General features: G+C 39.0%; 1 protein-coding gene across 15 annotated transcripts in view; it reads left to right on the top strand.

The window, feature by feature from the left end:
- The window catches only part of TENM2 (teneurin transmembrane protein 2), a 654,736-nt gene that overhangs the window by 612,768 nt on the left and 28,489 nt on the right, over positions 1 to 13,479 (top strand). For 12 of the 15 annotated variants that reach the window (XM_019289969.3, XM_010406241.4, XM_010406240.4 and 9 more), the window contains 6 exons: positions 3,687 to 3,806; positions 5,753 to 6,014; positions 6,709 to 6,976; positions 8,130 to 8,273; positions 9,783 to 10,032; positions 12,994 to 13,014. In XM_019289969.3, the coding sequence (XP_019145514.3) occupies positions 3,687 to 3,806; positions 5,753 to 6,014; positions 6,709 to 6,976; positions 8,130 to 8,273; positions 9,783 to 10,032; positions 12,994 to 13,014 (1,065 nt within the window). The remainder of the gene's footprint in view (positions 1 to 3,686; positions 3,807 to 5,752; positions 6,015 to 6,708; positions 6,977 to 8,129; positions 8,274 to 9,782; positions 10,033 to 12,993; positions 13,015 to 13,479) is intronic. The other 3 variants (XM_019289972.3, XM_039559480.1, XM_010406234.4) reach the window with 1 other exon arrangement.

Here is a 13,479-nt window from a genome sequence, read left to right as displayed (position 1 = left end):
GCCTCTGTTTTATAACACTGAGTTTTATTAGCATTTTAACATTTTGGCAACACCCAGAAGAAGGTTTCTTCCACTGAGTAGGAGCTTCTGAGGTTTATATTTTATGAAGACTGCAGTCTAGAAAAAGGGAAAATGCAAACTAGTTTCCAGTTAAAAGAGATTAAATTTTATGTAGTGCCACTAACACAAATTTCAATAATGGAATAGCATTTCAAATAATTTTAAAGTTACATTGATTTATGGAGTTTTATTATTTATTCCTTACATAAAGCCGTTTTACTTGTATCATTGATCCGTCTGACTAAGTTTTCTTTTTCTTCTTGTTTTTTTTCTTTTTCTATGCTTGTTCTTCCTAAGATTATTAATTATATATTTGTAATGAATCTAAAAGCTAGCAAATCATTAAATGATATTTGATGCCATTGTATGCTTACAAGAAGATTGGTATTTATCAATATTACATAAATAGGTCTCCATGGAAAGATGCTAAGAAATTGATGAGTATGTTAATTATGTTCATATCACCAAAGTTAAAACTGAAGAAAGAGCTTCATTTGAGATAACACCCAAAAGATTGCACTTCATTACAGGAAACTGTTTCCTCAGTCAGGATTCCATTACAGGCTTAGTGGGTAATGTAGAGCATGTCCCTAAATATTTGTCTGTAAAAAGAGGATCACAGTGTTTCTGGATACACCAAGCAGGTCCCCATTGTATTCACCCCTGTGCTGCACACAATCATTTCCATATTCTATCAGGAAACCCCTGTTGGACCCTACTCTATATAATTACTATTCTGTAAAATACTCCATGCATACACACAGGGAGTTGTTCGAAAAAATAGAAAAAAATTGTTCTGTTTTCACCTAAATTTGTGGTGATTTTGTTTTGGTTTTTTTTTAATCCCTGGAAGTGTTTAAGGCCAGGTTGGATGGGGCTTGGAGCAACCTGGGATAGTGGAAAGTGACCCTGCCAAGCAGGGGGTTGGAACAAAATGATCTTAAGGTCCCTTCAAACCCATTCTATGATTCTATGAATTAGTACTCTAGACTAAACAGGAGCTGAGCATTTCAATCCTGAGGCTCCTTTAAAAAAAACCTCATTGGAAACTTTGAATTTTTATTTTTAGGGCTCCTCATGGTAGGAGTCTTCGTTCTGTTTTATTCATCTGAACTACACTGCAGATTTTAACATGTCTTTGCAAATGACCTATTAATGATATTAAAATTGGCCTTCACCTCTAAGTTTTGAAGGTACTTCTGATAATTCTGCAGCTCAGCTGTTATTTTTGGTGCCAATTTTAGGCAAATCTAATGTATAGTGTCAAATTGTAAGTTTTAAAACTAATGGCTTTGTCTTTTAAAAGTGTCACAAGGTTCAGCTGCCAGGTTTTCCATATACTGAAGCTGCCATAATCTCAATAAGTAGCTCCCATGTTTGTAAGCTCTGTTTGCTTAGCTCAGTCTATCATTACATTGAAAGACATGAAAAAGTGGGAAAAAATAATGGTTTGGGGTTTTTTTCCAGTCTCAGTATAAGAAAAAGAAGTTATTTCCTACTCTGCTAAAGCAATAAAGAACAAAATTTATTGATTGCAAAAATAGTTAAAACTCACTGATTTTTTTCTGTGCAGAAATGAGATGAAATGAAGTTTTCAGGGAAAAAAGCCACATGCTTTTACGTATTTAAATTCCTTGTTTAAAAAAAAAAAGTAATTCTTGTATCAGTTCAATTTGTCTGTTACACTTCTGAAATGACTTAGTCAAAACAATGATTCTTATAAATCCAGATTTTAGCTACATTTTAGCTTATTCTAATATCCATTGTGTTCCTTATTTTAGCACTTCAGAAATAGAAAGGAAGATTATTAACCAAAATATTTTTATTCAAATTATTTCCTGAAATATTAAAATTGAAAGTAGAAAAAATTAAGTCATGGGCATTATTAGTTTTCTTCCGCCATCTGACAATTTCTTTCTAAATCTACTTTCTGCACAGTTTCCCTAGAGAAGCTTGAGTGACTTTTTCCCTGCAACTATTTCTGTGTGTTTGTCACATAAAATAATTCAAGCAAAATGAATAATGCCAAGACAATTATCTTGGTCCAATGTGTTCCCAAGTAGACTTTTCTCAACAGGTTTCAATTTCTATTAAATTCCATATTCTTTTAGAAAATGTTGAGTTTTCAAATTAGAATTTGACCTGAAGGGTCAAGAAGCACTTGAAAGTTCTAAAAGAAAAGTAACAGAAATGGCTCAGTTTTATTAATTTGATTTTTTCATGTAATATTGAAGAAAATATTGCACCCTGTTTGGAATAAAAATAGAGGAGATAGTTGTTAAACAGCTGGTATAACACCGTTAGAAAGGTACATCACAGCCCCTGAACATCTCAGAGTCGGCAGAAAGGACCTGAAAATGATCCCTGGTCTGGCTGATGAAAGGAGCTGTTCTCTGGCAGGGGGCCCTCCCAGAGCCCACCACAATTTGTCAGTGTTCAGCAAAGCTCAGCCCAGCTTCATCCCCTTGTCCTGCAGCTCAGCCTGGGGCCAGACATCCCTGGGTCAGGGTGCTGTGCCTGGCATGAGCCTGGAGCCTGCTGAGCTTCGGGAGCAGCCCTAGTCCTGCTGGGAAGGGGCTCTTCATTCCGTGGCTCTCAGCAGAGCAGAGTTGGTGGCTCATGCTGGAAGCACAGACTGATGAATAAATAAATCTTTTCATCTGTGACTACAGCAAAGTGCAATTTTACAATCCCTGAGATTGTGGGCTAAGAGGACTTCACTCTCTCCCTGTTTCCCAGGTCGCCTTCTCCTGTTTTCACGTTTCCAGTGCAGAAGTGGAAGCCATCTACAAGAAGCTTTACCTTTTCCATTGCCCTTTTACAAAGCAGCTTCCCCCCTCCCCAATCTGCTTCTCTCAGGGTACAGGGAAGATGGAAGGGAAAGGAGCCAGGGGCTGGAAACTCCTCTCCAGCTGGGAGCAGCAGCACTTTGTGCCCGCTGTGCACTTAGCAGCAGCAAAGCACTTGCCAAAGAGAAAAAACTGACTGTGCCTTGCAGAGGAATAACTCATCTTCATCTCCCTTAGGTTAAGCAAAGCTGCTTATCCTGCTGGCCAAAGAAATGTTTTGTCTTGCCTGTGTGTAAAGCTGGACTTGAAACCAAATCCTTCCCTTGGCAAAGTGCAAGCAAGGGTTCCAAATCAGGACTGAATGCAGTGTACAAACATCAGTCATTCCCTAAGATGAGGGAATTTGAACCTTGAGGTGAAGAATTGGTGGTATAAAACAGAGATATGGCATTGCACCATTGTTTGTCAAGTGTGTGAGGCACCCACAGGCATGGTATTGTACCCCCAGGGAGGTTTGGGAGTTTCAGTGTCGCTGCAGGGTCACAGCTTTGGCCTGGCTGAATGTGAGGGAGCTTTGTGCTCTGCAAAGCTTTGTTAGACAAGGAAAGCACTGACTGCCATTCTTTATACACCTCTCACTGCGTAGACAAGCAGTTTCTTGATTCAGGTGTATAGAGGGAGCTGGGCAATATTGTGGTTCCTCAGTATTCTAAAAACCTTTGGAGTAAACTGGATTTAGAGTAAATGAGGTACAAGTGTTCCACTGCTTCACTTATAAACAACATAACTTTGCTTTTGTCATTAGCTTTAATACCTTTAATTCTCTTTCTTTTTCAGTCTTGTGTCTCTGATAAGAGGCCAAGTGGTGACTACAGATGGGACTCCTCTAGTTGGGGTCAACGTGTCGTTTGTCAAGTATCCAAAGTACGGCTACACCATCACTCGTCAGGATGGCACGTGAGTGTCCCTGCTTCACTGAGCCCCTGTTTGCTGTGGAGTGTCTTTGCTGATTAACAGATGGTGTGATCTAATGGAACCATGTGGTACCAGGCATTGCCTTCCTCCCAGGGCAAAGAGCTATTAAGTAAACACAAAAGTAATTTTTCACGCGGCATTTTGAATACTAACTGCATGTAAATATGAACAGGCTGACTTCTGATAATGACGTGTTAGCAGGCAAACTCCTTTCAAATAAATTGCTCTGTATCTATGAAAACATTTGTGGGCTACAGCAGTATCCAGCTGAGACAAGAAATATTTTATTTTAAAATGCAGTGCAGGCTAACACTTCTAGGAAAAAAGAAAGCATCATTATAGAATAGTATATTTTGTTAAAATTTCCCTTCTGCTTCTCTTTGCTTTTGAAGATACATTCTCTTTTGAGTTTCTTCAGGGTAGAATGCAATCAAAAGATTCTAATTGAATATATTTAGACAATTTCCTGCTGTGCAAAAAAGTGCTTTTTCCCCCTTGTATCAGCTTATTTGAAATGCACACAAATTCAGATAAACAAAAGCCAGTGTGTCATGGTTTATCTGGTTTACTGGCTGTGGTAACTAAAACAGTCTATCTGACACAGGCATTGTAAACATTTGCCATTTTATCTTGATCTTGCATAAAAACAATTGAATTGAAATAATAATAGGAGTCAACTGAACTATAGGGAGTATTTAAGTTCCGTATTTTCCAGAATATTAATTTGTTATAATAGAAGTATAATGTTGATTTCAGTGGTTTAAAGTTGCAGTAAATGGTGAGCTGAACTGTATTTAAATTTGAATAGATTATTGAAGTCATTGAGTAATTTGTTACATTGCCAGCGTTTACATGGAACAACTGACACCTATTTCTGTTGTCAGAACAACCTGGAAGCATTTCTCATTTAGGCCAGGTTTCAAATGCCTGTGCAGCTCCATGTTACTGCTGTGATTGTGCAGGGGGTTGGAGTAAACACCTAGTATCTCTGAAAAATGATAGATCAGTTATCTTGGAGACAGGAAATCTTACTTGTGTTACACTTCTCATTACTATTCTCTTACTGCTGTGTGTCCCATTCTATGTTTGATGGACAGGATCTTTTAGGAAAGGGATAATTCAGTGTCCAACTCAGAATGAACTTGGCTTCTCTGCTGTTTCTATATAAAGGTGACTTGTAATAATGAATGTGGTGATTTGTTTGTTGGGTATTTTTTTAATTACTTAATACAGAATTTATAATATCATCAGAATGAGCTTTGTCCAGGTGACTTCAAATCATTGCTTGTCTTGGCTGGTTTTCAGCTGTTTAGTTGCCAGAGGTTCACATCCCACTATAGATCATTGGAACCATGACATTTAAAACATAATCATGGTCTGCTCACTCTCCCTGCCTCGGAGGTGTGGGGAGAGAATCACAAGGGTAAAAGTAAGAAAACTCCTGCGTTGAGATAAAAACAGTTTAATCACTGAAATTATGATTATAAAAACTAATGAAAAGGAAAATAACAAAAAGATAAAGGAATTCTCAGCCAGATTCTGAGCAGCTTTCCCCCTAGTTTATATAACGAGAATGGCACCGTATGATCTGGGGTATCCCTTAGCGGGGGACAGCTGTCCCAGCTGTGTCCCCTCCCAGCCCCCATTCTGCTCCCTGGTGTGGTGGGGTGAGGAGGAGGAAAGGCTCTGACTCTGTGTAAGCACTGCCTTGCAATAATAAATGCAACCCTGTGTTATCAACATTATTCTCATCCTGAATCCAAAACTCAGCACTCTGCCAGCTACTAGGAAGAAAATTAACTCTATCCCACCCCAAATCAGACCAATACTCATCACTACTGGTGTGCCTCTATACCTATCTCATTAGCCAGGAATGTTATTACTGGAATTACTCAGTCTTGCCACTTCTAAAGGCCACACTTTTCTAGGTTTGACTTGGTTGCAAATGGTGGAGCATCCCTAACGCTGCACTTTGAACGGGCCCCATTTATGAGCCAGGAAAGGACAGTCTGGCTGCCATGGAACAGCTTCTATGCCATGGACACCCTGGTGATGAAGACAGAGGAGAACTCCATTCCCAGCTGTGATCTCAGTGGGTTTGTCCGTCCTGACCCAGTCATCATTTCATCACCACTTTCAACTTTCTTCAGTGACACTCCCAGCCGCAATCCCATTGTGCCAGAAACCCAGGTAAGAACAGTGTGAGTGAAAAGGGTACAGAAATCAGGGGTCAGCTGACAGTTCTGACCTGAGCACACAGCCACCATGTGTTCCCTGCAATTGCTACAGCAGATATCTCTGCAGAGCTGCATTCGTTCTGACAGGTACCAGGTTTTCTAATGAGGGCTGCAGGAGATATCCCAGGTTTGTATCACCCAGACTCATTTATCTTTGATTACCTTGCACCCTACTATTATCATATACCATATCAACTATATCTGTGTATTTGAGATGCCAGCTTAGGCATTTCAAGAGAATTTTGCAAAGGCTTGGCATGTGGTGCTGACCACAGACTGTTTCCTTATTTCCTTCTTACGACAAAAGAAAACTGTTGGTACTATTTTTTCACTGCTGTATTCAGTTAGGCTTTACACTGTTAGTGGAAGTTGTGAGTTCCTATGATTTTTCTTATGTTTCCCTTGCATATAACTTGCAGTAAAAATGGTTGTGCTTATTTGCCCTTTTGCCAGCAGTGGGCTCTTAAGAAGATGTGTACACAGACACCAAATAATTATTTGTCAGAAATGTCAGCTGAACTGTGTTTCTTTGAGGATATCCACTCCCAGTAACAGAAAGACATAAGTTTATAAGAATACACAAGGTGATACATTAAAAAAAAAAACAAACACATTAATGTAAAATATTTGACCTCTTTCCTATCCAGGTTCTTCATGAAGAAATTGAGATCCCTGGCTCTAGTATAAAGCTCAGCTACCTGAGTTCCCGCACTGCTGGATACAAATCCTTACTGAAGATCATAATGACTCAGACACTTGTGCCACTGAATCTGATCAAAGTTCATTTGATGGTAGCAGTAGAAGGGCATTTGTTCCAAAAGTCATTTCAGGCATCTCCCAACTTGGCATATACATTTATCTGGGACAAAACAGATGCCTACGGTCAGAAGGTTTATGGGTTGTCAGATGCTGTAGGTAAGTCAGCGAATACAAGCTCCAAAACTTTCCAAGTGACACCTGTAATTCTAAATAAGAAAACTTCAAACTTCCTTATGGAGGAGCAAATATAGACTGAACCATTCTTGTCTCCCTGACACAATTTATCTTTGTATTACGGTTCTTTTACACATTAAAGATCATATTCAGAGGGTCTAAACTCATCAGCATGCCTGGGTTGCCTGATCAGTACCTGACTTTGAAGGTTTAGACCAGGCAATAGAAAAAACTGGCCACAGGAACTTAGGTGGAACCTAATCCATCATTACAATTTTATTTTCTTTAGTTATAAAATGATCCTCATTCTGGACTGGCTGGCAGTCTGCAGTGCATTTGGGTTTTCACACATGGTCTTATTGTAGTCTCTTGTGGTATTACACATTTGAAATGAAAATGCTGTTCCTCTGATGCTGTTCAGTCTTGTAGTTCTGTAGCTATTTTTAGTCAGCTTGATTCTAGTGGGTGGGAAAAAGAGTGATCATCATAATATTTTTCCGTTTCCATTGAATATCTGAATAACTTTGATACAACAGTGTTAAAAATGAGCATCAGAACTGTGCCAGTGTGGATAGAGCAGATTTTTTTTTAAGTCTTAATTATTTTCTATATTTTCTAAATTCTTCTTTGCTGTAGCTTTTCTTTCTTAAGTTACTGCATGGGATATTGCTGTCCTGTGTAATGCTTGCGGTGCAATTGTGCTTAAATGCACACAAAGTTTTCACTGCCCTTTGGTATATGGTATGTAGAATGAATACACTAAATAAATGCTGTGAACATCTGGCAAATTAAGAATTTATCTTGTCCTGTTATCTGATATTTTTAATTATTTAATATAATTTTACTCTAGTTTAAAAAATTTATTTCTCACTCTCCGCTCACCAAACCCATCACTTCCCAATGTGAGCTATTAAAGTAGAAGTGATCAAATCCCTGCAGAGTACATGTGAATGAAGTTTCAAATTTGTGTCTAGTCAAAGATCTGAATATAATACTGTAGAATAAAAGTGAGGAATATAATCACTCCATCTTCTTGAGGGAGCTGGGGAACTGGAATGCTCAATGTTGTGAATGGGGTCTGGACATTTAATTCAGTGTTTGTTCAGCAAGTATATTAGATTTTATTTTATTTCAGTGTCTGTGGGTTTTGAATATGAGACTTGCCCCAGTCTCATTTTGTGGGAGAAGAGGACAGCACTGCTGCAAGGATTTGAACTGGATCCTTCAAACTTAGGAGGATGGTCTCTGGATAAACATCATGTACTTAATGTCAAGAGTGGTGAGTTAGTTAATTCCATGTGTTTGCTATCCTGTATAGAGTTCTATCTGCAAAAACTTTTTATTTGCATTATACTTACACTTCCAAAAATTCAATTTGTCCACTCTTCTTGTTTCATCTTTAGCTCAGTAAGGTATGAGACATATTTCAGTTGTCAGAAATTTTTTGTAAATTTCTACACATTTTTTACTGTGTTTACTGTTTACTGCACAGCATGAATTTCTTGAAGTCCTAATCTTTATCCTCTATTCTGTTTTTCATTTATTCCCCTGTAATATCTTTCTGTTTTCCCTGTTTTTCTCATGTTAACCACATCTGATCCTGGTTCCTTTTGCTTGACCTTTTTTTTCCCCTAACCTGAGATGGATTTTACAAGGAGTACGAGTCTGTGACAAGATACTGAGTCTCCTTTGTCTTTCTCCTTAGTCACCTTTTTGTTTTTTCCTCACTTTTTTTTTGTCTTTCCATATGCTAAGCTGAAGCTTTGTGATATTCGTATTTTACCAACAGCTCTTTGGGAGCGGAATGCTTTGCCTACATTTTATTTGTTCCCTGCAAAGTGTTGTTTGCAGCCTTCCTGCTGATCATTACCAAAGTATATTTCTGCTTAATAAATCTAAAGTATTGTTCAGAATTGGCAAGATCAGGCTATTTGAATTCACTTCCACCACTGGGCAGTGGGTCCACATTTGGGTAGTACTTGGCAACAGCGAGTGTTGTCGCCAGTGGGGAACCAGTTTTGTTACAATTTCATTTCCAGAAGAACATGAGGCTGAAAGTTTCCAGCCAGATTTCCGCAGTTTTTGATGACAAAGGATATGGTCACACTGTCAGAAAATCCACTGCCTTCTTGGAGCAGGGGTCTGCTCTTTGAGCAAATATTTTGAAAATAAATCCTATCTTGAAGGTATTTTCTTGAAGCCTAATAGAGATCTGTACCACCAGCTTCCCTCTTGCCTTTTATCATTGATCCTTAGCAGCCTTTCTGGGAGTTTCATCTTTCTCCTATCTTTTCATTTTCTGTGCCATCATCCTCTCTGGTGCCTCCATTTCTCATTTTTCATTTTCCATTTAAAAAGTGTGAAAGACTGAGAGGTGGAAAGAGAACAGTAAGGTTGGCACAGAATTCCAAACAAAACATGATACAGGAAACTGGAGTGAGACACAAATAAGGAACAGCTCTTCTCCACCCACTCAGAAACCATCGAAACCACAGTCCCAGGCCAGAGCTGTGTGGCAGGGTTTTCTTTCATGACAAATACCAAAGGACTCTGGGTGTAGGTTTGGGTCTGTAGCTGTGTATGTGTGTGGGTTTTAACACTGAATCTTCATTACACCTTTATTTTTACTCCTGCAAAATGCTTCTGCTCTTTTTGCACCGTTGAAAAACCAAATGGTGGAGTCATTTCATTATAACAGTCCTTAAAAGCAGCTGTTGAAAAGAAAACAGCCTGCAGTCCCCTGCAATGAATGGTGGTAATAACCACTTCTTCTCCTCTCTGTCCTTAGGTATATTGCACAAAGGCAACGGAGAAAATCAGTTTCTCACCCAGCAGCCAGCTGTGATAACCAGCATTATGGGGAACGGGCGCCGCAGAAGCATCTCCTGTCCGAGCTGCAATGGTCTGGCAGAAGGAAATAAGCTCTTGGCCCCTGTAGCACTGGCAGTGGGTATTGATGGAAGTCTCTTTGTTGGGGATTTTAACTATATTCGGCGTATCTTCCCCTCCAGGAATGTCACTAGCATACTGGAGCTGAGGTAAGGCTTAACCTCAGCGCTTCGCTTCTGGAGCCTGTGCTCAAATCAGCCTTTACCATTACTTTTTATAATTTTGAAAAACATTGTCACTTTCAACCTATTTAAATTCCAGTGGAGAAATGGGGCACAGAAATGCATAGCTCAAAGTCTGTAACTTACCAGAGCAGTGACTGAAGTGAAGGGCTTAAGAGTACAAATTAATTTGTACAGGAAATACAAACTATCTCTTTCTCTCTCGTTAGTAATCACTGATTCAGTTCTCCCTCAGTGCATCTTTTAGTTTTGTTTTGAAAACTATGGAATTGACTGCCCTTAGGTACTGAGCCACAGTGACAGGCAGAGGTGTAACAGTCTCTTGAGATCAGAGGGAAGGTTCTCCTGCCAGTGGTTTTGAGATCCACTTTCACATTTCTTTTCCATGCTTGTGAGTCTATTTCTGTAGGTTGCCAAGTGCAGTTCAGGTTGACATACTGAGTTATTTTGCATCATCAGAACTCTTTTTAAGATTGTAACTCTTTCCCGCTGTCCCGTGCCCCCTTCCAACCTTAAGATTTGATCACTTAATAGGGAAGGCATGAGTGTAGAGTGTACCACTTCACACGTTTCTGTTCCATCTCCTTTTTTCATTCTTCTAGGAGAGGCAAGAGCTATTGCTTCAAACCCTAGCTCATGTAACGGGACCTTATACTTACAGCACTACTGAGTATTTGGAGAAAAATGAGGAATACAGCATGCCCTGGCTGTCTGCTGACCCTCCTGGAGCCCACTCAGGCAGGAGCAGTAGTGCTCCTGGAAATTGGATATAGCTGCAAAGTACATTGAGTGAAATTAGGTCACAAGTCTTTTTTTTAATGATATGACCAATAACCAATTCCTCTGTTTCCACTGTACATTTAATTTTTATTTAGTGGGAAAAAGTGCAAAATGATTGGACTGTTAAAGAATAGGAGGCTTAGCTCTATTTTACACCTCTCTTCATTCATGTCATTCTGTTGATGTCACTATTGTGAATTCTGATTCTATAGAAAAGGAAGGAGATCTGATTCAGGCCAATTCAACTCTGAAATCACTCTCTGACACCTGCCTCATACACCATCAGGCTGCCTCATTATATTTTTTTTAAAAAGTCATGGATCATCCAGTGCTCTCTGCTAGCAGCTCAGTTTAAACCACAGAAGGTAGCTGGCGTGGAAGTGTGACCTGCTATAAATATTTATATCAATATGCACTATAACTCTGCATTATATAGAATATGCTAATTATTTTTTTTCTAAGTTGTTCAGATCTTTTTAGCTTTCTCATAAATAGGACTACAGCTTTATAGGTGAAAAGAAACATTTTCAGCTTAGGATACTTCTTATAATGCATTTTTATGCACCTCACTTACCAGTATCAGCCAGTGACAGTTTCCTAGCCCACCTGATGTTTGAAAATGTTGCCTCAAAGTTTACAATAGTATTAGTGTGAGTACTTTGCTTTCTCTTTCTGAGAGAGAGATTGAGAGGGAACTTGGGTTTTCATCATGTGTCAGGGAAAATTGGAAAGGACATCAGTAAAGAAATAGAAGATGGACTTTTATCTGCTGTTGTCCACTTTCTCCTTTATGAAAGTCTGTTTTCCATAGCATAGTTTCTTTAGCTTCTGTTATAACTAGAAGCAATTAACAATGAAGCTACTGCATTGTGAGTGCTGTTGGACAGCTGCAAAGGACTCAACATATAGATTTTTAGGATTTACAGACTTCAGGATTACATTATGATGTCTTTTACTCCCCGTTCCTCTAAAGGGAATTAAGGTCCATTCCAGCAAACATAATCTATAGCAATAATTGTGATTCATTGCTCATCTTGAAATCTGCATGAGTTACACGGGTAAGAGTTTGAAGATTTGAGCCATTTCAGTGTGAACAAGAGCAGAGTCATCAGCTCATATCAAGCAGTTTGGATTATGTTGCAACCAGTACATCCACAAGTATGACAAACCAAATACATCGCTTTGTTTAGATTGCACAGCTGATGTAATTTTGGTTTCACATAAGCCCTTAAAACCTCGAGTGCCTTTATACATCAGAACATCCCAGTGTGCATATTTCTTTCGCACTGTCCTTTGTGAAGGTGCCTGGTTGGAATGGCCAGTAGGAATTTGGACTCAAGCGCTGCATGTTGGGCTTCACGCTGGGGTTGTAAGTTGGGGGCTGTGCCTGGACTGCTGCAGCTCAGGAGTCACAAACCTCTTTGCTCTGTTCAGTGCCTATTCCTAAATGGAAATTGCATCAACACAGTGAAATGCTGTGGGAGCGGAGAATGTGTTAATTTTCTTGTGGGAAGTAGAGAGCACTTTTCCTTTGGCTTTGTGTCTGGGCAGGAAGCTGTGGATCAGTTAATGCTGTTTATCTCCCATTGTACAGTACCTTACTGTTCACTTAGAAGGGGCTTTTTTACCCTAACGTTGGCTTTGGTAGGCTTAAACAGATACCAAGGAGCATCTTGCTTTAAGCAGTTAGAGACTGGGAGGAGAGAAAAACAAACTGCATAGTAAAAATTTGTCTAGAAATAGCCTGTTGGAAAACTATTTCGATTAAAGAGGTTGCCTCCAACTGGCAGACAATATCCTAAGCCCAGTGCTTCCCCCTGCCCAGTTCTGTATTCAGAGAACTGCCAGTTTCTCTCACTCCTAGCCCCCAGGCTACGTGTATTTCCATGTGAAAATTCTTTCAGTGGTTCAGAAAGTTTCCTAAATATGAGGGGAGGGGGGTGGGGGGAGAGGTATCCTATAGGGAATTAGCTTGCAGCTCTATCCCTCCCAGTCACTCTTCATCTGTAAACTAAGCTAAGGCTAGTGCTGAAAAGAGATATCTTCTCCTGTGTCCTTTTGTAAAATAAAACAAATACTATGTTTGCTTTACCATCTATTCTTCAGCTAACTGTTTGTTCTTTTTTCTTCTGTTCCCTTTCAATAAAGAAATAAAGAGTTTAAACATAGGTAAGACATGAGCTCTTTCCCATATAATTTGATATGGTTTGTTTGCTTCATTGTGTTTGCTTTTTGTGTTGTGCTTCTTGTGTAATGTTATGTTCTTCATGTACCATATATAGAAACATTTTTATGTGCTAATTGTGTGTTATGAATATGATAAGCATTAGCAATTATGAAATGCTGTCAAAAAGCAGCCAATGAGTTCTGAAAGTAATCAGAAATTTCTAGTAGAATGCAAATATAATGAACCCCAAGCTAACTTCTAGATAAACACCTTTCCCTGGTGTCTATAATTGGTCTAAATGGTCAAGGTAAACTACAACAGCATTTTCACAAATGCCAGAAAGGTTCACAAAAGCACTAATGACTGCATATAGGTCAAAAACTCGTTTTCTGGTCATTAATGATTTTCTGAACCCGCTGTCCTTTACCATAATTTAGTTTATATTTCTTTTGTCAAACACATTTAAT

This window comes from Corvus cornix, chromosome 13, assembly GCF_000738735.6.
Source record: "Corvus cornix cornix isolate S_Up_H32 chromosome 13, ASM73873v5, whole genome shotgun sequence".
Taxonomy (NCBI): Eukaryota; Metazoa; Chordata; class Aves; order Passeriformes; family Corvidae; genus Corvus; species Corvus cornix.
Note: the sequence above shows the minus strand (reverse complement) of the source record. Positions and strands in the feature narration are given on the sequence as shown.